Raw genomic sequence first — 26,041 nt, forward strand, 5'->3', positions numbered from 1 at the left:
TGACATTCCCCCACCAGACCCCGTTGTCAGCTCTACACCTGGTGACATCCCACCACCAGACCCCGTTGTCAGCTCTACACCTGGTGACATCCCCCCACCAGACCCCGTTGTCAGCTCTACACCTGGTGACATCCCCCCACCAGACCCCGTTGTCAGCTCTACACGTGGTGACATTCCACCACCAGACCCCGTTGTCAGCTGTACACCTGGTGACATCCCACCACCAGACCCTGTTGTCGAGTCTACACCTGGTGACATCCCCCCACCAGACCCCCGTTGTCGGGTCTACACCTGGTGACATCCCACCACCAGATCCCGTTGTCAGCTCTACACCTGGTGACATCCCACCACCAGACCCCCGTTGTAGGGTCTACACCTGGTGACATCCAAAAACCAGACCCTGTTGTCAGCGCTACACCTGGTGACATCCCCCCTCCAGACCCCGTTGTCAGCTCTACACCAGGTGACATCCCACCACAAGATGTCGTTGTCAGCTTTACACCTGGTGACATCACACTACCAGATCCCATTGTCAGCTCTACACTTGGTGACATCCCACCACCAGACTCCATTGTCAGCTCTACACCTGGTGACATCCCTACCATTAGACCCCATTGTTAGCTCTACACCTGGTGACACCCCCCCACCAGACCCTGTTGTTAGCTCTACACCTGGTGACATCCCCCCACCATACCCCAATGTCGGCTCTACACATGGTGACATCCCCCCACCAGACCCCGTTGTCAGCTCTACACCAAGTGACATACCACCACTAGACCCCGTTGTCAGCTCTACACCAAGTGACATACCACCACCAGACCCCGTTGTCAGCTCTACACCAAGTGACATACCACCACTAGACCCCGTTGTCAGCTCTACACCTAATGACAACCCCCACCACCAACACCAGACCCCATTGTGGGCTCTACACCTTGTGACATCCTATCACCAGACCCTGTTGTCGGCTCTACACATGGTGACATCCCATCACCAGACCCTGTTGTCAGCTCTACACCTGGTGACATCCCCCCACCAGACTCCATTGTCAACTCTACACCTTGTGACATCCCCTGTCCAGACCCTGTTGTCAGCTCTACACCTGGTGACATCCCCCCACCAGATCCCGTTTTCAGCTCTACACCTGGTGACCTCTCCCCACCAGATCCCGTTCTCAGCTCTACACCTGGTGACCTCTCCCCACCAGATCCCGTTCTCAGCTCTACACCTGGTGACATCCCCCCACCAGACCCCATTGTCGGCTCTGCACATGGTTACATCCTACAGCCAGACCCCGTTGTCAGCTCTACAGCTGGTGATATCCCCCCACCAGATCCCGTTTTCAGCTCTACACCTGGTGACCTCTCCCCACCAGATCCCGTTCTCAGCTCTACACCTGGTGACCTCTCCCCACCAGATCCCGTTCTCAGCTCTACACCTGGTGACATCCCCCCACCAGACCCCATTGTCAGCTCTACACCTGGTGACATCCTACTGCCAGACCCCGTTGTCAGCTCTACACCTGGTGACATCCCCCCACCAGACCCCATTGTCAGCTCTACACCTGGTGACATCCCCCCACCAGACCCCATTGTCCACTCTACACCTGGTGACATCCCCCCACGAGACCCCATTGTCAGCTCTACACCTGGTGACATCCCCCCAACCAGACTCCATTGTCAGCTCTACACCTGGTGACATCCCACCGCCTGACCCCGTTGTCGGGTCTACACCTGGTGACATCCCCCCACCAGACCCCACTGTCAGCTCTCCACCTGGTGACATCCCACGACCAGACCCTGTTGTCAGCGCTACACCTGGTGACATCGCACTACCAGACCCCATTGTCCGCTCTACACCTGGTGACATCCCTCCACCAGACCCCGTTGTCAGCTCTACACCTGGTGACATCCCCCCACCAGACCCCGTTGTCAGCTCTACACCTGGTGACATCCCCCCACCAGACTCCATTGTCAGCTCTACACCTGGTGACATCCCCCCACCAGACCCCATTGTCAGCTCTACACCTGGTGACATCCCCCCACCAGACCCCGTTGTCAGCTCTACACCTGGTGACATCCCCCCACCAGACCCCGTTGTCAGCTCTACACCTGGTGACATCCCCCCTCCAGACCCCGTTGTCAGCTCTACACCTGGTGATATCCCCCCACCAGACTCCGTTGTCAGCTCTACACCTGGTGACATCCCCCCACCAGACCCCATTGTCAGCTCTACACGTGGTGACATCCTACTGCCAGACCCATTGTCAGCTCTACACCTGGTGACATCCTCCCACCAGACCCCATTGTCAGCTCTACACGTGGTGACATCCTACTGCCAGACCCCGTTGTCAGCTCTACACCTGGTGACACCCCAGCACAAGACCCCGTTGTCAGCTCTACACCTGGTGACATTCCACCACCAGACCCCGTTGTCGGGTGTACACCTGGTGACATCCCTCCACCAGACCCCGTTGTCAGCTCTACACCCGGTGGTATCCCCCCAACCAGACTCCATTGTCAGCTCTACACCTGGTGACATCCCACCGCCAGACCCCGTTGTCGGGTCTACACCTGGTGACATTCCCCCACCAGACCCCACTGTCAGCTCTCCACCTGGTGACATCCCACGACCAGACCCTGTTGTCAGCGCTACACCTGGTGACATCGCACTACCAGACCCCATTGTCCGCTCTACACCTGGTGACATCCCTCCACCAGACCCCGTTGTCAGCTCTACACCTGGTGACATCCCCCCACCAGACCCCGTTGTCAGCTCTACACCTGGTGGCATCCCCCCACCAGACTCCATTGTCAGCTCTACACCTGGTGACATCCCCCCACCAGACCCCATTGTCAGCTCTACACCTGGTGACATCCCCCCACCAGACCCCGTTGTCAGCTCTACACCTGGTGACATCCCCCCACCAGACCCCGTTGTCAGCTCTACACCTGGTGACATCCCCCCTCCAGACCCCGTTGTCAGCTCTACACCTGGTGATATCCCCCCACCAGACTCCGTTGTCAGCTCTACACCTGGTGACATCCCCCCACCAGACCCCATTGTCAGCTCTACACGTGGTGACATCCTACTGCCAGACCCATTGTCAGCTCTACACCTGGTGACATCCTCCCACCAGACCCCATTGTCAGCTCTACACGTGGTGACATCCTACTGCCAGACCCCGTTGTCAGCTCTACACCTGGTGACACCCCAGCACAAGACCCCGTTGTCAGCTCTACACCTGGTGACATTCCACCACCAGACCCCGTTGTCGGGTGTACACCTGGTGACATCCCTCCACCAGACCCCGTTGTCAGCTCTACACCCGGTGGTATCCCCCTAACCAGACTCCATTGTCAGCTCTACACCTGGTGACATCCCACCGCCAGACCCCGTTGTCGGGTCTACACCTGGTGACATTCCCCCACCAGACCCCATTGTCAGCTCTACACCTGGTGACATCCCACAACCAGACCCTGTTGTCAGCGCTACACCTGGTGACATCCCCCTACCAGACCCCATTCTCCGCTCTACACCTGGTGACATCCCCCCACCAGACCCCATTGTGGGCTCTACACCTGGTGACATCCCACGACCAGACCCCATTGTCAGCTCTACACGTGGTGACATCCTACTGCCAGACCCATTGTCAGCTCTACACCTGGTGACATCCCCCCATCAGACCCCATTGTCAGCTCTACACGTGGTGACATCCTACTGCCAGACCCAGTTGTCAGCTCTACACCTGGTGACACCCCAGCACCAGACCCCGTTGTCAGCTCTACACCTGGTGACATCCCTCCACCAGATCCCATTGTCAGCTCTACACCTGGTGACATCCCACAACCAGACCCTGTTGTCAGCGCTACACCTGGTGACATCCCTCCAGACCCCGTTGTCAGCTCTACACCAGGTGACATCCCACCACAAGATGTCGTTGTCAGCTTTACACCTGGTGACATCGCACTACCAGATCCCATTGTCAGCTCTACACTTGGTGACATCCCACTACTAGACTCCATTGTCAGCTCTACACCTGGTGACATCCCCCCACCAGACCCCATTGTCAGCTCTACACCTGGTGACATCCCCCCACCAGACCCCATTGTCAGCTCTACACGTGGTGACATCCTACTGCCAGACCCATTGTCAGCTCTACACCTGGTGACATCCTCCCACCAGACCCCATTGTCAGCTCTACACGTGGTGACATCCTACTGCCAGACCCCGTTGTCAGCTCTACACCTGGTGATATCCCCCCACCAGACTCCGTTGTCAGCTCTACACCTGGTGACATCCCCCCACCAGACCCCATTGTCAGCTCTACACGTGGTGACATCCTACTGCCAGACCCATTGTCAGCTCTACACCTGGTGACATCCTCCCACCAGACCCCATTGTCAGCTCTACACGTGGTGACATCCTACTGCCAGACCCCGTTGTCAGCTCTACACCTGGTGACACCCCAGCACAAGACCCCGTTGTCAGCTCTACACCTGGTGACATCCCTCCACCAGACCCCATTGTCAGCTTTACACCTGGTGACATTCCACCACCAGACCCCGTTGTCGGGTGTACACCTGGTGACATCCCTCCACCAGACCCCGTTGTCAGCTCTACACCCGGTGGTATCCCCCCAACCAGACTCCATTGTCAGCTCTACACCTGGTGACATCCCACCGCCAGACCCCGTTGTCGGGTCTACACCTGGTGACATTCCCCCACCAGACCCCATTGTCAGCTCTACACCTGGTGACATCCCACAACCAGACCCTGTTGTCAGCGCTACACCTGGTGACATCCCCCTACCAGACCCCATTGTCCGCTCTACACCTGGTGACATCCCCCCACCAGACCCCATTGTGGGCTCTACACCTGGTGACATCCCACGACCAGACCCCATTGTCAGCTCTACACGTGGTGACATCCTACTGCCAGACCCATTGTCAGCTCTACACCTGGTGACATCCCCCCATCAGACCCCATTGTCAGCTCTACACGTGGTGACATCCTACTGCCAGACCCAGTTGTCAGCTCTACACCTGGTGACACCCCAGCACCAGACCCCGTTGTCAGCTCTACACCTGGTGACATCCCTCCACCAGACCCCGTTGTCAGCTCTACACCTGGTGACATCCCTCCACCAGACCCCATTGTCAGCTCTACACCTGGTGACATCCCACAACCAGACCCTGTTGTCAGCGCTACACCTGGTGACATCCCTCCAGACCCCGTTGTCAGCTCTACACCTGGTGACATCCCACCACAAGATGTCGTTGTCAGCTTTACACCTGGTGACATCCCTCCAGACACCATTGTCAGCTCTACACCAGGTGACATCCCACCACAAGATGTCGTTGTCAGCTTTACACCTGGTGACATCGCACTACCAGATCCCATTGTCAGCTCTACACTTGGTGACATCCCACCACTAGACTCCATTGTCAGCTCTACACCTGGTGACATCCCCCCACCAGACCCCATTGTCAGCTCTACACGTGGTGACATCCTACTGCCAGACCCATTGTCAGCACTACACCTGGTGACATCCCACAACCAGACCCTGTTGTCAGTGCTACACCTGGTGACATCCCCCCTCCAGACCCCGTTGTCAGCTCTACACCAGGTGACATCCCCCCTCCAGACCCCGTTGTCAGCTCTACACCAGGTGACATCCCACCACAAGATGTCGTTGTCAGCTTTACACCTGGTGACATCGCACTACCAGATCCCATTGTCAGCTCTACACGTGGTGACATCCCACCACCAGACTCCATTGTCAGCTCTACACCTGGTGACATCCCCCCCCCAGATCCCGTTGTCAGCTCTACACCTGGTGACATCCCTCCACCAGACCCCGTTGTCAGCTCTACACCTGGTGTCATCCCTCCACCAGACCCCGTTGTCAGCTCTACACCTGGTGACATCCCCCCACCAGACCCCGTTGTCAGCTCTACACCTGGTGACATCCCCCACCAGACCCCGTTGTCAGCTCTACACCTGGTGACATCCCCCCACCAGACCCCGTTGTCAGCTCTACACCTGGTGACATCCCCCACCAGACCCCGTTGTCAGCTCTACACGTGGTGACATCCTACTGCCAGACCCATTGTCAGCACTACACATTTTATTTTTATTTTTTTTGCAGGGGGGTGCTTGAAACATAAACCTTACCCCAAAAATAAGCCCTAGCTGCATAAAAAAAACCCATATTCATCACTTAAGAAGCACTGTCAGCTCCATCTTGTCTTCTCCCCGATATCCGGCAGTTGTCTTCAGCCATTTCTCCCTGGTCAGGGATTCATTGAATGGCTGTGATTGGTCCATCCAGCACTGGCTGATTGGCTGAGCGCCGTGGCACTCAACCAATCAGAGGCAGCGCTTCCTGCAGGTGGGGATTTCCAAATCCTTTACCAGGGAGAAATGCCAGAAGATGACTGCTGGGAACCGGGGAGAAGCCGCGGCGGAGCTGACAGCGCTTCTAGGTGAGGTTTTTAGTGTTTTGGTGCAGTTAGGGTTTATTTTAGTGCTTCTACTGTAAATGTTGCATCGTACGAAAAGCGTGTTTTCATGTGATGCAAGAGATGGGACGGCTCCACGGGGAAGCGCAGGCTTCAAAACACCGCAAGTCACGGCTGTATAGCGCACGCCACGATTTTGTAGCCTCGCAATGTCGCAGCCTACAAGACACCGCTCATGTGGAAGAACCCATTGGAAGCCGCAGCCTCACAGACATGCGATCTGTAGCGCCGTCGCATCGCGGGAGAAAGACGCCGTGTGGAAGCGGCCTAAAACTACCCCCCCCCCACCCCCCCCCCGTCTGTGTAGCCCAGCAGGCCAGATACTTGTATTCTGTAAACTTGGGTGCGTCTTACAGTCCAAAAATGGTCTACAAACGCGGGTTTGCTTTCAGACTTTAGCGCGAGCGGGTGTGCAGCCCCTTCGTTCTCAGGACCGATGAGGGTCTCAGAGGTGGGGCCCCAGGATCATGAACTGATGGCATGTCTTTACCCCATGGGATTAACCCTTCAGGTGCTGCAGAGTTTCTTCTGCTAATCCTCCTACAATTCTTCCTTTCAGAGGTCGGCGGTATTGCGGAGGAGACCGAAGCCTGTGACTGGTGGAGCCTCGGCGCCCTTCTCTTCGAGCTCCTCACTAGGAAGGTACGTCTGGGTTCGTGGAGGACTGACTTCTGCGCATAAAGGCTTTATGGCTGCTTCTACCAGGAACGGCGCCATATTTGTCCGCAGGTTGTTTGCGGTATTGCAGCGGAGTGCCATTATCTGCCATAGACAACAAGAAGAGACCACCCAACGACTCTCATACGACCCTCTTAATCTTAGTGACTCTTAACCCTTTCAAGACCAGAGATGTTGAATTTTCTAACATGTTTGTTTTTCGGACCCGCCCCCAAAGAGCCGTAACTCTTTAGTTTGTCCACTGACCGTCTGAGACGTGTTTTAATTTAATGCACCATGCTGGAAACCTTTTCAAACTAAGTGGGCAGAAATGATAAAAACCAATGGCGGCCTTTGGTGGGTTTAGTTCTGCCAGCGTTCACCGTGCAGTAATGATGTTTGTTCTGTGGGTCATGTGATTACCGAGACTCCAAATTTATAGAGTTTTTTTTAATGTTTTTCTATTTTTAAAAAGGTACATTTTTTCTTAATGATTGCTTCCCCCACCATATTCCCAGACTGATGCCTTTTGTTTCCCGCCCCTGGGACTGTGTGCGGACTCATTTTAGCGGTGGGAGCTATACTTTTTCTGTAAAGACATCTTTTTGATCACTATTCAAATTTTTGGGAGCTGGAATTCCCCCCAAAACTTTCAATCCTGGCCTCCTGTCCTTATACTGCACTATTTTGTTAGGTCGGGCGTTTATGTACTCAGCAATACCAAATGTGTCAGGATTTTTCAATTGTTTAGTTTTTCATGGGACAAGGGTTTTTTTTTAAACTCTTACTATTTTTTATTTTGAGACCCGTTATTTATTTTAAAAAAGTTTTTTTTTTTTCCTACACTTATGTTTAGTTTTTACAGGAGTTTTGAACTTGCTATAATTTGATCTATATAGTGCAGTACTCCAGGATTGCAGTATATAGTGATTTGTTTTATGTTGCCTGTTGAGCTCTGCCATTGGCTGAACATGATAGGCATCTATGCATGGCATTCCTGGGAGCCTCTCAGCCCCCTTTGGGTGTGCTGTGGGGGTGCGGGGAGGAGTCACCCCCTAACTGTGATTCCAACGGTTACTGGCGGCTGTCACAAGCAGCTAATAGCCGCCAGGTATAGAGTGAAGTCTGCTTATTTATATGCCTTCGGTGGCCCTGAAGTTGGTCAAGTCCTTTTAAAATGCCCAATGATTGGGCACAAATGTTCCTCCGGACAGGCGGTGTAGAAGTGTCAGCGATCAGCCGCCAGACAAGCAAGCGCTCCCTCGCAGCTATCTGTGTATTTCAGCAAGCATAAAAATGCTGACTGCTTGTCTGTGCATCGCCCCGAGTGAGAGGCCACACCGACAGCCTTTGGGGACAAATATGGCAACTATCACCGTTCTTTCCCAAACGGTCCGTTTACATGAGAATTACACTGGGCTGAGAATTCAGGAGATGTAAGAAGACCCTCCACCTGAGAGGACATTAGGATGATGATGAGGCCCTTAGACTCGCAGCCCAGTCACAGCACAGCGGCACGTCCACTCAGTGCCCCTTGTTAGACTCCCATCCTTCGTCCTTCAGATCCGCAGGGATTCGCCATGTTCTAGATCCCACTCAATGATGAAGCGGTTCTGCAGGAATATCGGCCCCTGCGGACAGGAAGCTGCTTGGAGTCTGTGCAGATTAGACGGCAGTGCTGACATGTTCTGACCGGCTGACAGGAAGGGGTCAGCGATTCATGCTGCTTGTACCAAATTCTGACCTCCCATCAGCAACATAAAACTGGACCGATCTGACCAGGAGCTGTTTTCCCGCTGCTCAGTGATACAAGTTTTGCGCTCTTTTGCCCGCTGGAGTCTTTCTGTTTCTCTTAGACACAATGGAGCTGGAACTGGTCGCCCGCTGTTATACCATCCATGCGGAGGAACGGCGAGTTGTGCGTTCGGACACGTTAGTTGGAGCTCCAGCATTGTGTTCAGCTGACTGTGCAGCCTGTTGGTCAGAACGATTCCTGACATCCTCCTCTGACCCCTTTCAGTGATGAGTTGTTTCCGTCCGCAGGATCCCCTTCCACTGGATGTTTTCCCTGATCGCGCCATTCTCGGTATACTCTCCACACCGTTACATGACAAAACCCCCGCGGTTGGCTGTGAGCCCCCCGGTTAGTCTAGCACCGATGACCGGCCTCGCTGGAAGTCGCTCCGATCGCTGGATCTTCCATCTAATGTGGATTCACACTGAAGCTGATCTGCGGAAAACTTGTCACGTGATTTTATGCCGCACTCCGGGGTCACGGGGGGAATTACCATACAGGGAAGCGCCAATCGTGAGAGGGCGGGGGGTCTAATAAAGGGGCAGGGCTAATTAGGGAATAAGAATAACAGGTCTGTAGACGGCGGTTTGCCATCCGGTTCCACATGACCATTTCTTTCTTCAGCGTGTAACCAATAAAACCCCCAGAAAACAATTGGCGCAGTTCATGTACCCAAAGATGATCCCTGGCGGCGCCTCAGTTTCCATCTACTCTGCATTATTTCCGGGCAGTAAAAACGTTCAGAGGAAAGTCTCTGGTCCTGCAGGATTATGGGAGCTGGCGTGCATGCGGGGTGAGATGGAAGGATATTCCGGAGCGTTAACAGGCACTTGATATGAGATAGATGATGATGATAATCTTTATTTATATAGCACCAACATATTCCGCAGCGCTATATGATAGACTAGCTGATATACCCGGCTTCGCCCGAGTTAATTTGGTACTGGTGTTTATCTGGTGTTCACACGGAAAATCTTATGAAGTCGTGGTTACTTTAGAGATACCGGAAAAAACATATGTTCACCATTTTGCATAGTTCTCTGCGTTACCCAGGAAACACCACATGGGGGTAACCATGTGACGAATCTGTTATATAAAATGGCCCTTATCACAGTTATAGACTAAAATGTATATACTTTAATGGAAATTTAACTTAAAAACATGAATGGGCTCACACACATGCGTATCGCATGGACGAACAAAACAACCACACAAAAACACAAAGGTCGCCTCTTCCTTATCTCAGGAAACTTATGGAGGCTAGAAAAATCAATATTGATAAAGGACTACTAATGTTATGTCCTCTATTTTTTATTTATATCACATAGGAGGTAAGAGGAAGGCTCTATCTGCTGTAGGGCGCCTGTAAGTATAATGCCCCCCGCAGAGTATTTTAGGTAGGGAACCTCTTCCTAACAAAAATTCGCCCCTCTGTGATTACAGTATAGCGCTTAGCGCATGACGAGATGGTTCAAATAGGAGAAACTCCAAGAGAACTAGACCCTTATGCGCAAGAATTACGGCGCAGACCAGGGTTATTCAATTGCAGTATGCTCGGCTCAACGCGTTTCCCCACACGAATGTGGTTCATCAGGAGCACATATATTTTGAAGAAAGAATGATAAATCAGGATGATAACTGATTCTGCTTTTTGTTGTTTTTTCGTGATAGATATTTTAAAATATTAGAAGAGGGTGGCTTGGGAAAGCGCAATTTATGTGCTCGATCATATATCGACTGGATCACAGCATCTGATTTATTCAGGACAATTTCGAGCACTAAATCGCCATGGCGTGTCTCTATAGCCAAGTTCTTGGGAAATCCACACAATGGATAGCTATAGTGACAAATAACAGTACAGCTAGGGCTGAATGCGATTCACCACAAGAAGCCCACAAGTAGATCTTGCCCAGAACTAGGTATTGATTGCCGCAGGCAAAAGAAGTTGTTGCAGAGATAAATGCAACAGCCCCAAAAAGGCTAATAAGCCCTGGAGATTTTTTGACCCTTATTTGGTGTATTAGCTGCAGATGGTGCAGCCAATTTCAAGAGTCAGCAGCTCATGAACAGCAAATAGTTCTATCATAAAACCCAGTGAGGGTATTAGAGGAGCTATCTAATAGAGCCTGCAAGTAGATGTCAGATATCTAATTCGCCAAAGTATCCCTAAAAGCACCCAATAATAGAAAAACAAATAAATAAAAGGATAAAGCCTGTGGCTCTGATGGTGAGCCACAGGAGTAATGCTGGATTGACTGGAAGTGTGCCCATATATAGTAACTTACTGGAACGCCCCAAGGGAGGGGATTGTAATATGGCCCAATCACTGTTGTCCAGAAAGGACAGGGGCCGGACTATCATAATTATATTATGTAACTCGATCGTAGTGCAAATAGGAGGATGCTGACTCACATATATGAATGACAGACAAGTTCAGAGTGACTAAAAACAAGTCTGATCACTTGTCTGAAGCCTTGATTGTTGGATAGTCTTCATAGTAGCTCCGCTGGTCATGTGATCGCTAGGTAGATCACATGAATGGGAACAAAGTCCCATTGCTAGTAAGGGCAAAGGAGCAGTTCTGGCAGCTGTGATTGCAGATGACAGAAACAGAAGAGGATAAATAGCAGCAATAAACTTTGCACTTTAATTGTATAGTTTAATAAAGATATTAATATTGTATATTCTCAGATTTAGAACATAAAGAGCAATATGTAGTTTACGATAGGTCTTGATATTTTAGCAATTAGATAAACATAATCCAGTAAGGCATACTAATAATGATGAAATTGATATTTGATAATCAGACAAAATGAATGATTCCCATAATAGGGTATTAAGAAGCCGTGCGAAGGGCAGGGGCGGTTTGTCAGAATCTCAGATATATAAGTAACATCGAGGAGAGTATATCAGATGATTTTTCATTATAAGAAGCAGTTAAAGCATAGGCTTTCGTTCAAGCCAGAAGGACTGAGGCTATTCATACGAAAGATCCAAGATGCTTCTTTCTGCAAAAGGCGTTGATCTACATTTCCTCGTCTACCGTGTGTGCGCAAAAGCTCAATGCCTTGAAATTTTACGGACTGTGCATCCCCATTGTGTGCCAGCCAAATGTGATCCGCAAGAGGTGTGGATTCGTGTCTTTGGATGTTACCAACATGACCAAGAATCCTACGGCGAAATTCCTGGATTGTCTTTCCAATGTAGTTTTTCGGGCACGGACACGTAGCCATGTTTATGATATTTCTGGTCTTGCAATTGATAAAGTCATGGCAGTTGTACGTGCGATTAGAGACAGCACAGGTAAAGGAACTTGACTTGTGGATAAATGGACAGGCAGCACAGGAGTGACACGGAAAAGTTCCTCGTGGTCGATTTGACCCTAACCAGGTCACTTTGGAAGCGTCAGGTGATAAATGGCTTTTGACGAGGTGGTCTTTTAAATTATGACAACGTCTGTATGTTATACACGGTTTAGGGGAAATGTAGTCTCTGATGTCATGGTCATTCTTCAGAATGTCCCAATAGTGAGATAATATCTCGCGTATCTGGAAGCAAGCGGTGTCATAGGTACCTATCACTCTAGAAGAGTGATCGGTAGAGCGTATTCGTGGTGTTAGTAGTTTGGTACGCTGTTGTTGAGACGCATAGTGGTAAGCCTGCAGAATTGTTTCTTCGGGGTACCCTCTTGAACTAAAGCGTTGCATCAGTTTTTGGCTCTCTTGATGGAATGCAGTTTCATCGGAACAATTCCGTCGTAAACGAAGGAATTGTCCCTTCGGAATACCACGTTTTAAAGGGAGGGGATGGTGACTCTGCCACCCCAATAGACTATTGGTAGCAGTCTTTTTCCTATACAAGGTAGATGAGATGGTACCATCCTCATTTTTGGAGATCTGAATGTCCAAGAAGGGCAAAGTAGTAGAGTTAGTCTCCCTGGTTACGCGTAGGTTGAGGGTGTTGGTGTTTAATACGTCGACAAAAGAATCGAAGGAGGTGGATGTACCTTTCCATAGAATGAAGATATCATCTATGTATCGTAACCAGAGTACGATGTTGTCTGACCATTGTGAGTTATTGTAGATTACCTTTTCCTCCCACCAGCCCAGGTACAGATTAGCATAGGATGGGGCACATGGCGTCCCCATCGCTGTACCCCTGAGCTGGTGGAAGTACTCGGAGTCAAACACAAAATAGTTGTGTTTAAGAATAAACTCTAGTAGGTCAATGACACACTGATTGTAACTCTCAAAATGTACACCTCTTTGCTGGAGAAAAAAACGATACTGCCGTCAGGCCACCTTCGTGAGGGATAGAGCTGTATAGTGCTTCAATATCCAATGATGCTAATATGACGTCTGATTCAATAGTGATGCCCTCGAGGATCCTCAAAATGTCCATTGTATCTCTGACATATGACCTTAGCGATAGGACATAAGGACGTAAGATCTTATCAACATATAAACTGATGTTCTGGGTAAGATTATTTACCCCAGAGACAATGGGACGTCCCTTGATGGGATTCGTACCTTTATGTACCTTCGGTAATGCGTAAAATGTAGCAATAGTAGGAGACGAAGAGTACATAAAGCGATATTCGTTAACGTCAATATTGCCACTGGTCAGTTTTTGTTGCAACAAGTTACGTAGCTGCATTAGGAACAGATTAGTAGGATCACTCGAAAGGGTGCTATATGTAGCAGAGTCATTCAAAAGTCGGCGACACATGTCCACGTATTGTGATCTATTAAGTACTACCACATTACCCCCTTTATCCGCTTGCTTTATAATGATCTTAGGGTTTTTTTCCAGAGTTTTTAACGCCTTGATTTCTCCTTGAGTCAGATTAGAGTTTGGTTTATGATTGGTAGTTAGAGTTTTCAGATCATTTTTCACCAATTTCTCGAATATATCGATTTCGGGACTATGAAGAGACGGAGGATTACTTTTGCTAGATGGTTTAAGATCCGTAAAAGGACCAGAACCCAAAGTTCTAGAGTTTTCGTCCTCAAGGTCTTGTAACATCTGAAGACCCTGAAGATCCGATAGATCCAGGCCCAATTCTTTAAGATGTTCTCTGTTTTTGATGGCAAAAAACTTTTTCCATCTTAATTTGCGAGTGAAGAGGGAGATGTCCGGCCCCTGTCCTTTCTGGACAACAGTGATTGGGCCATATTACAATCCCCTCCCTTGGGGCGTTCCAGTAAGTTACTATATATGGGCACACTTCCAGTCAATCCAGCATTACTCCTGTGGCTCACCATCAGAGCCACAGGCTTTATCCTTTTATTTATTTGTTTTTCTATTATTGGGTGCTTTTAGGGATACTTTGGCGAATTAGATATCTGACATCTACTTGCAGGCTCTATTAGATAGCTCCTCTAATACCCTCACTGGGTTTTATGATAGAACTATTTGCTGTTCATGAGCTGCTGACTCTTGAAATTGGCTGCACCATCTGCAGCTAATACACCAAATAAGGGTCAAAAAAATCTCTAGGGCTTATTAGCCTTTTTGGGGCTGTTGCATTTATCTCTGCAACAACTTCTTTTGCCTGCGGCAATCAATACCTAGTTCTGGGCAAGATCTACTTGTGGGCTTCTTGTGGTGAATCGCATTCAGCCCTAGCTGTACTGTTATTTGTCACTATAGCTATCCATTGTGTGGATTTCCCAAGAACTTGGCTATAGAGACACGCCATGGCGATTTAGTGCTCGAAATTGTCCTGAATAAATCAGATGCTGTGATCCAGTCTATATATGATCGAGCACATAAATTGCGCTTTCCCAAGCCACCCTCTTCTAATATTTTAAAATATCTATTTATCACGAAAAAACAACAGAAAGCAGAATCAGTTATCATCCTGATTTATCATTCTTTCTTCAAAATATATGTGCTCCTGATGAACCACATTCGTGTGGGGAAACGCGTTGAGCCGAGCATACTGCAATTGAATAACCCTGGTCTGCGCCGTAATTCTTGCGCATAAGGGTCTAGTTCTCTTGGAGTTTCTCCTATTTGAACCATCTCGTCATGCGCTAAGCGCTATATTGTAATCACAGAGGAGCGAATTGTTGTTAGGAAGAGGTTCTCTACCTAAAATACTCTGCGGGGGGCATTATACTTACAGGCGCCCTACAGCAGATAGAGCCTTCCTCTTACCTCCTATGTGATATAAATAAAAAATAGAGGACATAACATTAGTAGTCCTTTATCAATATTGATTTTTCTAGCCTCCATAAGTTTCCTGAGATAAGGAAGAGGCGACCTTTGTGTTTTTGTGTGGTTGTTTTGTTCATCCATGCGATACGCATGTGTGTGAGCCCATTCATGTTTTTAAGTTAAATTTCCATTAAAGTATATACATTTTAGTCTATAACTGTGATAAGGGCCAAATAATTTAGTCTATAGACTTTTTCCGTCTCTGTGACAAGTGTTATATAAAATGACATCAGGAAGTGAGAGAATTAGATTCCGTACGTTAAATTTGGACGCTAATTCTTTTGCGCATAGAATTGAATAATCAAGTTGGGACCCATTAGCTTTTCCTATTTATGACATAATCAATGCTTGTGCCAAATTTCACATTTCTATGACACCGGAAAGTGAGAAAATTACATTCCGTACGTCAAATTTGGACGCCAATTCTTTTGCGCATAGAATTGAATAATCGAGTTGGGACCCATTAGTTTTTTCTATTTATGACACAATCAATGCTCCTGCCAAATTTCGAGTTTCTATGACACCGGGAATTGAATTAAATTCCGTACATAAAATTTGGACGCTAATTCTTTTGCGCATAGAATTGAATAAAGGAGTTGGGACCCATTAGCTTTTCCTATTTATGACATAATCAATGTGCGTGCCAAATTTTAAGTTTCTATGACATTGGGAAGCGAGAGTTTTAGATTCCGTACGCAAAATTTCGACGCCAATTCTTTTGCGCTAGAATTGAATAATCGAGTTGGGACCCAATTACTTTTCCTATTTTGGAGATAATCTATGCTCGTGCCAAAATTCATGTTTCTACGACATCGGGAAGTTGGAGAACTTTTGGCGAGTGAGTCAGTGAGTGAGTCAGTGAGTGAGTCAGTGAGTGAGTCAGTGAGTGAGTCAGTGAGTGAGTCAGTGAGTGAGTCAGTGAGTGAGTCTGTCAGTGAGTCTGTCAGTGAGTCAGTCAGTGAGGGCTTTCGTCTTTATATATAGATATGAGATAGATAGGAGAGAGAGATGGGAGAGAGAGAGATGGGAGAGAGAGAGATGGGAGAGAGAGAGATGGGAGAGAGAGAGATGGGAGAGAGAGAGATGGGAGAGAGAGAGATGGGAGAGAGAGAGATGGGAGAGAGAGAGATGGGAGAGAGAGAGATGGGAGAGAGAGAGAGAGAGATGGGAGAGAGGGAGAGAGAGATGGGAGAGAGGGAGAGAGAGAGAGATGGGAGAGAGAGAGAGAGAGATGGGAGAGAGAGAGAGAGAGATGGGAGAGAGAGAGAGAGAGATGGGAGAGAGAGAGAGAGAGATGGGAGAGAGAGAGAGATAGATGGGAGAGAGAGAGAGAGATAGATGGGAGAGAGAGAGATAGAGATGGGAGAGAGAGAGAGAGATGGGAGAGAGAGAGAGAGAGATGGGAGAGAGAGAGAGAGAGATGGGAGAGAGAGAGAGAGAGATGGGAGAGAGAGAGAGATAGATGGGAGAGAGAGAGAGAGATAGATGGGAGAGAGAGAGATAGAGATGGGAGAGAGAGAGAGAGATGGGAGAGAGAGAGAGAGATGGGAGAGAGAGAGAGAGATGGGAGAGAGAGAGATAGATGGGAGAGAGAGAGAGAGATGGGAGAGAGAGAGAGAGATGGGAGAGAGAGAGAGAGAGAGAGATGGGAGAGAGAGAGAGAGATAGATGGGAGAGAGAGAGAGAGATAGATGGGAGAGAGAGAGAGATAGATGGGAGAGAGAGAGAGAGATAGATGGGAGAGAGAGAGAGAGATAGATGGGAGAGAGAGAGAGAGATAGATGGGAGAGAGAGAGAGAGATAGATGGGAGAGAGAGAGAGAGATAGATGGGAGAGAGAGAGAGATGGGAGAGAGAGAGAGATGGGAGAGAGAGAGAGATAGGAGAGGAGAGAAAGGGAAAGGAGATAGATATGTGATAGATATAGATTAAAGTGAGTTTTGTATGTTTCCCCCTTTCTGACTGTCTTGGTTCTCTCCTTGTCCCCTACAGGCGCTGGCTGACTGTCACCCGGCAGGTATCAGCACACATACGTCCATCAACATGCCAGAATACGTGTCCAAAGAGGCGCGCTCGCTGGTGCAGCAGGTAATGACTGTGTACATATCGGACATTGATGTTGCTGCACGTTAGTCTGTCTCTCTGTACAGTGACTGCCCACCTCTGGATGGCGCTAGCCATCGGGCCCTCCAATGGGGCTCTCCAGCTGATGTCCTGTCCATAAGGTGATGGTATTTTCGGCGCACTCCGCCATGCTCTGGTACTTGCGGCATGCGCCGATCCTTATTACCCGGCGGCGTGTCATTCCACGCAGACCGCTGTTTATTTTGAATCTGGCATCAAGTGAACGGCTGACGTCGGCGAATCAAACAAACGGATGTGACAATAGTTCCTCCAGCTCTGCTTATTTTTGAACAGCTGGTTTGGAGCTTCTTCCTGCCCCCGGTGAAATGCGTCGGCTCGCTGATGAAATATTAAAAAAAGCTAATGTTGTCAAACGGCCGTCTGACACCGAACTTCTGAAGACGCGGCGCCATTTCAGGTGCCTTTAACCGGAGTCAGCAATTTGCTCCTGATCTTGGCTCGCTGGTTTCTACATCTTGACAGGCTGGCGTCAGGAAGAGAGAAAGGAGTGCGCAGAATTCCCTCTGCCTTTCTGCTCCATGGTGCCGAGAGCAGGTTTTTGGCTCGGCGGCTGAGCGCGGGGGGTGGGGGGCCGGGGGTTCTGATGATCTGCGCTCGTTCCCCTATTAGAAATGGGATCATTTCAGACATCTGTGTTTTACAAATTCTCTCTGATGGCAGCCTTGTCTCATTTTGTCTGCCTCGCACTTGTCAGAATACATCCTCCTCTCTGCACATCACATCTGAGACCCCGGCGCTCTGTTCTAAGGGAGATCCAAGGACAGCGGCTCCCCCGAGATCTCCGCGCAGGAGGTAGCTCAGCGGCGTCTACTAGAAGGGCAATTATGGAAGGGGCTTCATGTGACTCTTACAGAAATTAGGCTTCAGAAGCAATGAGCATCCGGTAAGGGAGGTTCTGTCCGCGCCGCCTGTTCACTGCGCGCCGAAGTCACCGGGAAGGTGTGATGTCTGGGTGACATCGGTCGCGCTGTCGGCCGTGCGGTCAGATCCCATGACTTACTGGTCACTGGAAATGGTAAAGTACAATCAGTCACACAATGTAATACAACTAAAAACATTTACATACTCCCTCTGGAGGGGGCGCTACTCCCATCGATCTTCACCGATTCTCTGTAGATGTCGTCAGCATGGAACCATAAGCTGAAACTTCATGAATACATTCCATCAGCTCTAACCTAGAGGCGGTACAACAGGGTTCTAGAGCCTCCATGTCTGCCCGTATCACATCTTGTATCTAAGCTAAAGGCGGTACAACAGGGTTCTAGAGCCTCCATGCCTGCCCATATCACATCTTGTATCTAAGCTAAAGGCTGTACAACAGGGTTCTAGAGCCTCCATGCCTGCCCGTATCACATCTTGTATCTAAGCTAGAGGCGGTACAACAGGGTACTAGAGCCTCCATGCCCGCCCGTATCACATCTTGTATCTAAGCTAGAGGCGGTACAACAGGGTACTAGAGCCTCCATGCCTGCCCGTATCACATTTTGTATCTAAGCTAAAGGCGGTACAACAGGGTTCTAGAGCCTCCATGCCTGCCCGTATCACATCTTGTATCTAAGCTAAAGGCGGTACAACAGGGTTCTAGAGCCTCCATGCCTGCCCATATCACATCTTGTATCTAAGCTAAAGGCGGTACAACAGGGTTCTAGAGCCTCCATGCCTGCCCGTATCACATCTTGTATCCAAGCTAAAGGCGGTACAACAGGGTTCTAGAGCCTCCATGCCTGCCCGTATCACATCTTGTATCCAAGCTAAAGGCGGTACAACAGGGTTCTAGAGCCTCCATGCCTGCCCGTATCACATCTTGTATCTAAGCTAGAGGCGGTACTACAGGGTACTAGAGCCTCCATGCCCACCCGTATCACATCTTGTATCCAAGCTAGAGGCCGTACAACAGGGTACTAGAGCCTCCATGCCTGCCCGTATCACATCTTGTATCTAAGCTAGAGGCGGTACTACAGGGTACTAGAGCCTCCATGCCTGCCCGTATCACATCTTGTATCTAAGCTAGAGGCGGTACTACAGGGTACTAGAGTCTCCTTTCAATGGGTCAGTTTTGTCCAATAAATTATGCTTTTGTTCTGATAATATGAACACTTACATCAATGTTACAATCCCAATATATTCATATATACTAGCTGATATACCCGGCCTCGCCCGAGGTCAGGTGTTTACGTGTTGTTTGCACGGAAAATTCTATGAAGTTAAGGTTACTTTAGAGTAACCGAGGAATAAAGTATGTATACACATAGAGGAGCGTTAGATTCTCCTCAGGCTGCATGTACCGATGTCCCTCTCCAGAATGTGCCACCACTCCACTCTCCTCATTTAGGACCTAAAGAATGCTCGCGCCAAATTTCATGTTGCTACGACACTGAGAAGTTACATTACATAGGGGGGCACTTACTTATAAACATTGAATAATCGAGTTGTGACCCCTGCACTTTTCTTATTTAGGACCGAAAGAATGTTCCTGCCAAATTTCATGTTTGTGCGACATCGGGAAGTTGGAGAATTAGTGGCGAGTCAGTCAGTGAAAGTATATAATATACTCCTTCTAGAGGAGGGACGCTATTATGATTTGCTTTGGTGTCGCCACATTTAAAGAGCCAGAGCATTTGTATTTTCCATTGCCGGAGCTCTATGGGGGCTGGTTTATTGCGGGATGAACTCTAGCCTTCATCTATCCCATTTTTGGGAACGTATAACTTTTAAGAAATGTTATCACAATTTGTGGTGACAGCCACGCACCTGCCCCGCTGCACGGCAGACCTGCGCCAGTCTTCTATAACTCAATAGACATATGGGTGGTCACTAAGGGGTTAAGATGCTGTTAGTTGCCTCTCTTTCTTGGAAAAATGTTTCTCTCTCTGTACGGCGGCTGCAGTAGCCATCTTAGTGGGGATCGGCATACTCAGCAGTAGAGCGTCACTCCATCAATAGGCGCACTGGCACAGCATCCATATCTTCCATACATCACATATCTCTGTCCCCCATATCTAATATCACATGTCATCTCTGAAGACCCCTGGCTGAGGTCAGCACCGGCACAACGTGTCTGTGGGGGATCCTTGGGGGCCACCTGTGCAGGAGGACCAGAAGTAATAAACACGGGGAGGGCCATAGCTCAGATTAACCTCCAGACCCTCCATGACCCGGACACTCCTTAACACCCCACGACACCCTACAAGTGCCCACTGGGGAGATGACAGATTGTTTATCCAAGGAAGCCGGCAGTCCCTCTTCTCAGGAAGTCTTTAGCAGGAAAGGGAAAGGCTCCCTTAGTGGCCAACAAGTGGTGCAACTACTTATTCTTTCTTCTCGAAATTATAAATGTTGCAAATTGGCAAAATGTACATCTCGTCCCGTGTACACAGCCCCAATGTTAGGTCTTAATCCGCAACTATTGCTGTGCATGGTTGTAGAACATGAAGTATCTATCTATCTATCTATCTATCTATCTATCTATCTATCTATCTATCTATCTAATATCTCTCTCTCTCATATCTATCTATCTATCTATCTATCTATCTATCTATCTATCTAATATCTCTCTCTCTCATATCTATCTATCTATCTCATATCTATCTATCTATCTCCTATCTATCTATCTATCTATCTATCTATCTATCTATCTATCTATCTATCTATCTATCTATCTATCTATCTAACTGTCTCATATCTATCTATCTATCTATCTATCTATCTATCTATCTATCTATCTAATATCTCTCTCTCTCATATCTATCTATCTATCTGTCTATCTCATATCTATCTATCTATCTATCTATCTATCTATCTATCTATCTATCTATCTATCTATCTATCTATCTATCTATCTAATATCTCTCTCTCTCATATCTATCTATCTTATATCTATCTATCTCCCTATCTCTCTATCTATCTATCTATCTATCTATCTATCTATCTATCTATCTATCTCATATCTATCTATCTCATATCTATCTAATATCTCTCTCTCTCATATCTATCTATCTCATATCTATCTATCTATCTCATATCTATCTATCTCATATCTATCTATCTCATATCTATCTATCTCATATCTATCTATCTCATATCTATCTATCCCATATCTATCTATCCCATATCTATCTATCTATCTATCTATCTATCTATCTATCTATCTATCTATCTATCTATCTATCTATCTTATATTTATCTCTTATCTAACTTATTTTTGTCTTTCTATCAAACTTACTTTCCTCCTGTACTGTGGATGATGGGCGGTACAGCTGTGTGTTACTAGTTACATTACATAGGGGGTCACTTACTTTCATCCTGTACTGTGGATGATGGGCGGTACAGCTGTGTGTTATTAGTTACATTACATAGGGGGTCACTTACTTTCCCCCTGCACTGTGGATGATGGGCGGTACAGCTATGTGTTATTAGTTACATTACATAGGGGTCACTTACTTTCCTCCTGTACTGTGGATGATGGGCGGTACAGCTGTGTGTTATTAGTTACATTACATAGGGGGTCACTTACTTTCCCCCTGTCCTGTGGATGATGGGCGGTACAGCTGTGTGTTATTAGTTACATTACATAGGGGGTCACTTACTTTCCTCCTGCACTGTGGATGATGGGCGGTACAGCTGTGTGTTATTAGTTACATTACATAGGGGGTCACTTACTTTCCTCCTGTACTGTGGATGATGGGTGGTACAGCTGTGTGTTACTAGTTACATTATATAGGGGGTCACTTACTTTCCTCCTGTACTGTGGATGATGGGCGGTACAGCTGTGTGTTATTAGTTACATTATATAGGGTGTCACTTACTTTCCTCCTGTACTGTGGATGATGGGTGGTACAGCTGTGTGTTATTAGTTACATTACATAGGGGGTCACTTACTTTCCTCCTGTACTGTGGATGATGGGCGGTACAGCTGTGTGTTATTAGTTACATTATATAGGGGGTCACTTACTTTCCTCCTGTACTGTGGATGATGGGCGGTACAGCTGTGTGTTATTAGTTACATTACATAGGGGGTCACTTACTTTCCTCCTGTACTGTGGATGATGGGTGGTACAGCTGTGTGTTATTAGTTACATTACACAGGGGGTCACTTACTTTCCTCCTGTACTGTGGATGATGGGTGGTACAGCTGTGTGTTACTAGTTACATTACATAGGGGGTCACTTACTTTCCTCCTGTACTGTGGATGATGGGTGGTACAGCTGTGTGTTACTAGTTACATTACATAGGGGGTCACTTACTTTCATCCTGTACTGTGGATGATGGGCGGTACAGCTGTGTGTTATTAGTTACATTACATAGGGGGTCACTTACTTTCCCCCTGCACTGTGGATGATGGGCGGTACAGCTGTGTGTTACTAGTTACATTACATAGGGGGTCACTTACTTTCATCCTGTACTGTGGATGATGGGCGGTACAGCTGTGTGTTATTAGTTATATTACATAGGGGGTCACTTACTTTCCTCCTGTACTGTGGATGATGGGCGGTACAGCTGTGTGTTATTAGTTACATTACATAGGGGGTCACTTACTTTCCTCCTGCACTGTGGATGATGGGCGGTACAGCTGTGTGTTATTAGTTACATTACATAGGGGGTCACTTACTTTCCTCCTGCACTGTGTATGATGGGCGGTACAGCTGTGTGTTATTAGTTACATTACATAGGGGGTCACTTACTTTCCTCCTGTACAGTGGATGATGGGTGGTACAGCTGTGTGTTATTAGTTACATTACATAGGGGGTCACTTACTTTCCTCCTGTACTGTGGATGATGGGCGGTACAGCTGTGTGTTATTAGTTACATTACATAGGGGGTCACTTACTTTCCTCCTGTACTGTGGATGATGGGCGGTACAGCTGTGTGTTATTAGTTACATTACATAGGGGGTCACTTACTTTCCTCCTGCACTGTGGATGATGGGCGGTACAGCTGTGTGTTATTAGTTACATTACATAGGGGGTCACTTACTTTCCTCCTGTACTGTGGATGATGGGCGGTACAGCTGTGTGTTACTAGTTACATTACATAGGGGGTCACTTACTTTCCCCCTGCACTGTGGATGATGGGTGGTACAGCTATGTGTTATTAGTTACATTACATAGGGGGTCACTTACTTTCCTCCTGTACTGTGGATGATGGGCGGTACAGCTGTGTGTTATTAGTTACATTACATAGGGGGTCACTTACTTTCCTCCTGCACTGTGGATGATGGGTAGTACAGCTGTGTGTTATTAGTTACATTACATAGGGGGTCACTTACTTTCCTCCTGCACTGTGTATGATGGGCGGTACAGCTGTGTGTTATTAGTTACATTACATAGGGGGTCACTTACTTTCCTCCTGTACAGTGGATGATGGGTGGTACAGCTGTGTGTTATTAGTTACATTACATAGGGGGTCACTTACTTTCCTCCTGTACTGTGGATGATGGGCGGTACAGCTGTGTGTTATTAGTTACATTACATAGGGGGTCACTTACTTTCCTCCTGTACTGTGGATGATGGGCGGTACAGCTGTGTGTTATTAGTTACATTACATAGGGGGTCACTTACTTTCCTCCTGTACTGTGGATGATGGGTGGTACAGCTATGTGTTATTAGTTACATTACATAGGGGGTCACTTACTTTCCTCCTGTACTGTGGATGATGGGTGGTACAGCTGTGTGTTATTAGTTACATTACATAGGGGGTCACTTACTTTCCTCCTGTACTGTGGATGATGGGCGGTACAGCTGTGTGTTATTAGTTACATTACATAGGGGGTCACTTACTTTCCTCCTGTACTGTGGATGATGGGCGGTACAGCTGTGTGTTATTAGTTACATTACATAGGGGGTCACTTACTTTCCTCCTGTACTGTGGATGATGGGTGGTACAGCTGTGTGTTATTAGTTACATTACATAGGGGGTCACTTACTTTCCCCCTGCACTGTGGATGATGGGCGGTACAGCTGTGTTATTAGTTACATTACATAGAGGGTCACTTACTTTCCTCCTGTACTGTGGATGATGGGCGGTACAGCTGTGTGTTATTAGTTACATTACATAGGGGGTCACTTACTTTCCCCCGTGCTGTGAATGATGGGTGGTACAGCTGTGTGTTATTAGTTACATTACATAGGGGGTCACTTACTTTCCTCCTGCACTGTGTATGATGGGCGGTACAGCTGTGTGTTATTAGTTACATTACATAGGGGGTCACTTACTTTCCTCCTGTACTGTGGATGATGGGCGGTACAGCTGTGTGTTATTAGTTACATTACATAGGGGGTCACTTACTTTCCTCCTGTACTGTGGATGATGGGTGGTACAGCTGTGTGTTAGTTACATTACATAGGGGGTCACTTACTTTCCTCCTGTACTGTGGATGATGGGTGGTACAGCTGTGTGTTAGTTACATTACATAGGGGGTCACTTACTTTCCTCCTGTACTGTGGATGATGGGTGGTACAGCTGTGTGTTATTAGTTACATTACATAGGGGGTCACTTACTTTCCTCCTGCACTGTGTATGATGGGCGGTACAGCTGTGTGTTATTAGTTACATTACATAGGGGGTCACTTACTTTCCCCCTGTACTGTGGATGATGGGCGGTACAGCTGTGTGTTATTAGTTACATTACATAGGGGGTCACTTACTTTCCTCCTGTACTGTGGATGATGGGCGGTACAGCTGTGTGTTATTAGTTACATTACATAGGGGGTCACTTACTTTCCTCCTGTACTGTGGATGATGGGCGGTACAGCTGTGTGTTATTAGTTACATTACATAGGGGGTCACTTACTTTCCCCCTGCACTGTGGATGATGGGCGGTACAGCTGTGTTATTAGTTACATTACATAGGGGGTCACTTACTTTCCTCCTGTACTGTGGATGATGGGCGGTACAGCTGTGTGTTATTAGTTACATTACCTAGGGGGTCACTTACTTTCCTCCTGTACTGTGGATGATGGGTGGTACAGCTGTGTGTTAGTTACATTACATAGGGGGTCACTTACTTTCCTCCTGTACTGTGGATGATGGGTGGTACAGCTGTGTGTTATTAGTTACATTACATAGGGGGTCACTTACTTTCCTCCTGCACTGTGTATGATGGGCGGTACAGCTGTGTGTTATTAGTTACATTACATAGGGGGTCACTTACTTTCCTCCTGTACTGTGGATGATGGGCGGTACAGCTGTGTGTTATTAGTTACATTACATAGGGGGTCACTTACTTTCCTCCTGTACTGTGGATGATGGGCGGTACAGCTGTGTGTTATTAGTTACATTACATAGGGGGTCACTTACTTTCCTCCTGTACTGTGGATGATGGGTGGTACAGCTGTGTGTTAGTTACATTACATAGGGGGTCACTTACTTTCCTCCTGTACTGTGGATGATGGGTGGTACAGCTGTGTGTTATTAGTTACATTACATAGGGGGTCACTTACTTTCCCCCTGCACTGTGGATGATGGGCGGTACAGCTGTGTTATTAGTTACATTACATAGGGGGTCACTTACTTTCCTCCTGTACTGTGGATGATGGGCGGTACAGCTGTGTGTTATTAGTTACATTACATAGGGGGTCACTTACTTTCCTCCTGTACTGTGGATGATGGGTGGTACAGCTGTGTGTTAGTTACATTACATAGGGGGTCACTTACTTTCCTCCTGTACTGTGGATGATGGGTGGTACAGCTGTGTGTTATTAGTT

General features: G+C 47.9%; 1 protein-coding gene across 1 annotated transcript in view; it reads left to right on the forward strand.

Annotated features, from left to right (window-relative positions):
* RPS6KC1 (ribosomal protein S6 kinase C1) overlaps window positions 1-26,041 on the forward strand; it is a 273,886-nt gene that overhangs the window by 156,731 nt on the left and 91,114 nt on the right. Inside the window, exons 14-15 of the mRNA XM_066595059.1 lie at window positions 7,081-7,163; window positions 17,187-17,282. Coding sequence (XP_066451156.1) covers window positions 7,081-7,163; window positions 17,187-17,282 — 179 coding nt within the window. The remainder of the gene's footprint in view (window positions 1-7,080; window positions 7,164-17,186; window positions 17,283-26,041) is intronic.

The sequence above is a fragment of the Eleutherodactylus coqui genome, chromosome 3 (assembly GCF_035609145.1).
Source record: "Eleutherodactylus coqui strain aEleCoq1 chromosome 3, aEleCoq1.hap1, whole genome shotgun sequence".
Lineage (NCBI taxonomy): Eukaryota > Metazoa > Chordata > Amphibia > Anura > Eleutherodactylidae > Eleutherodactylus > Eleutherodactylus coqui.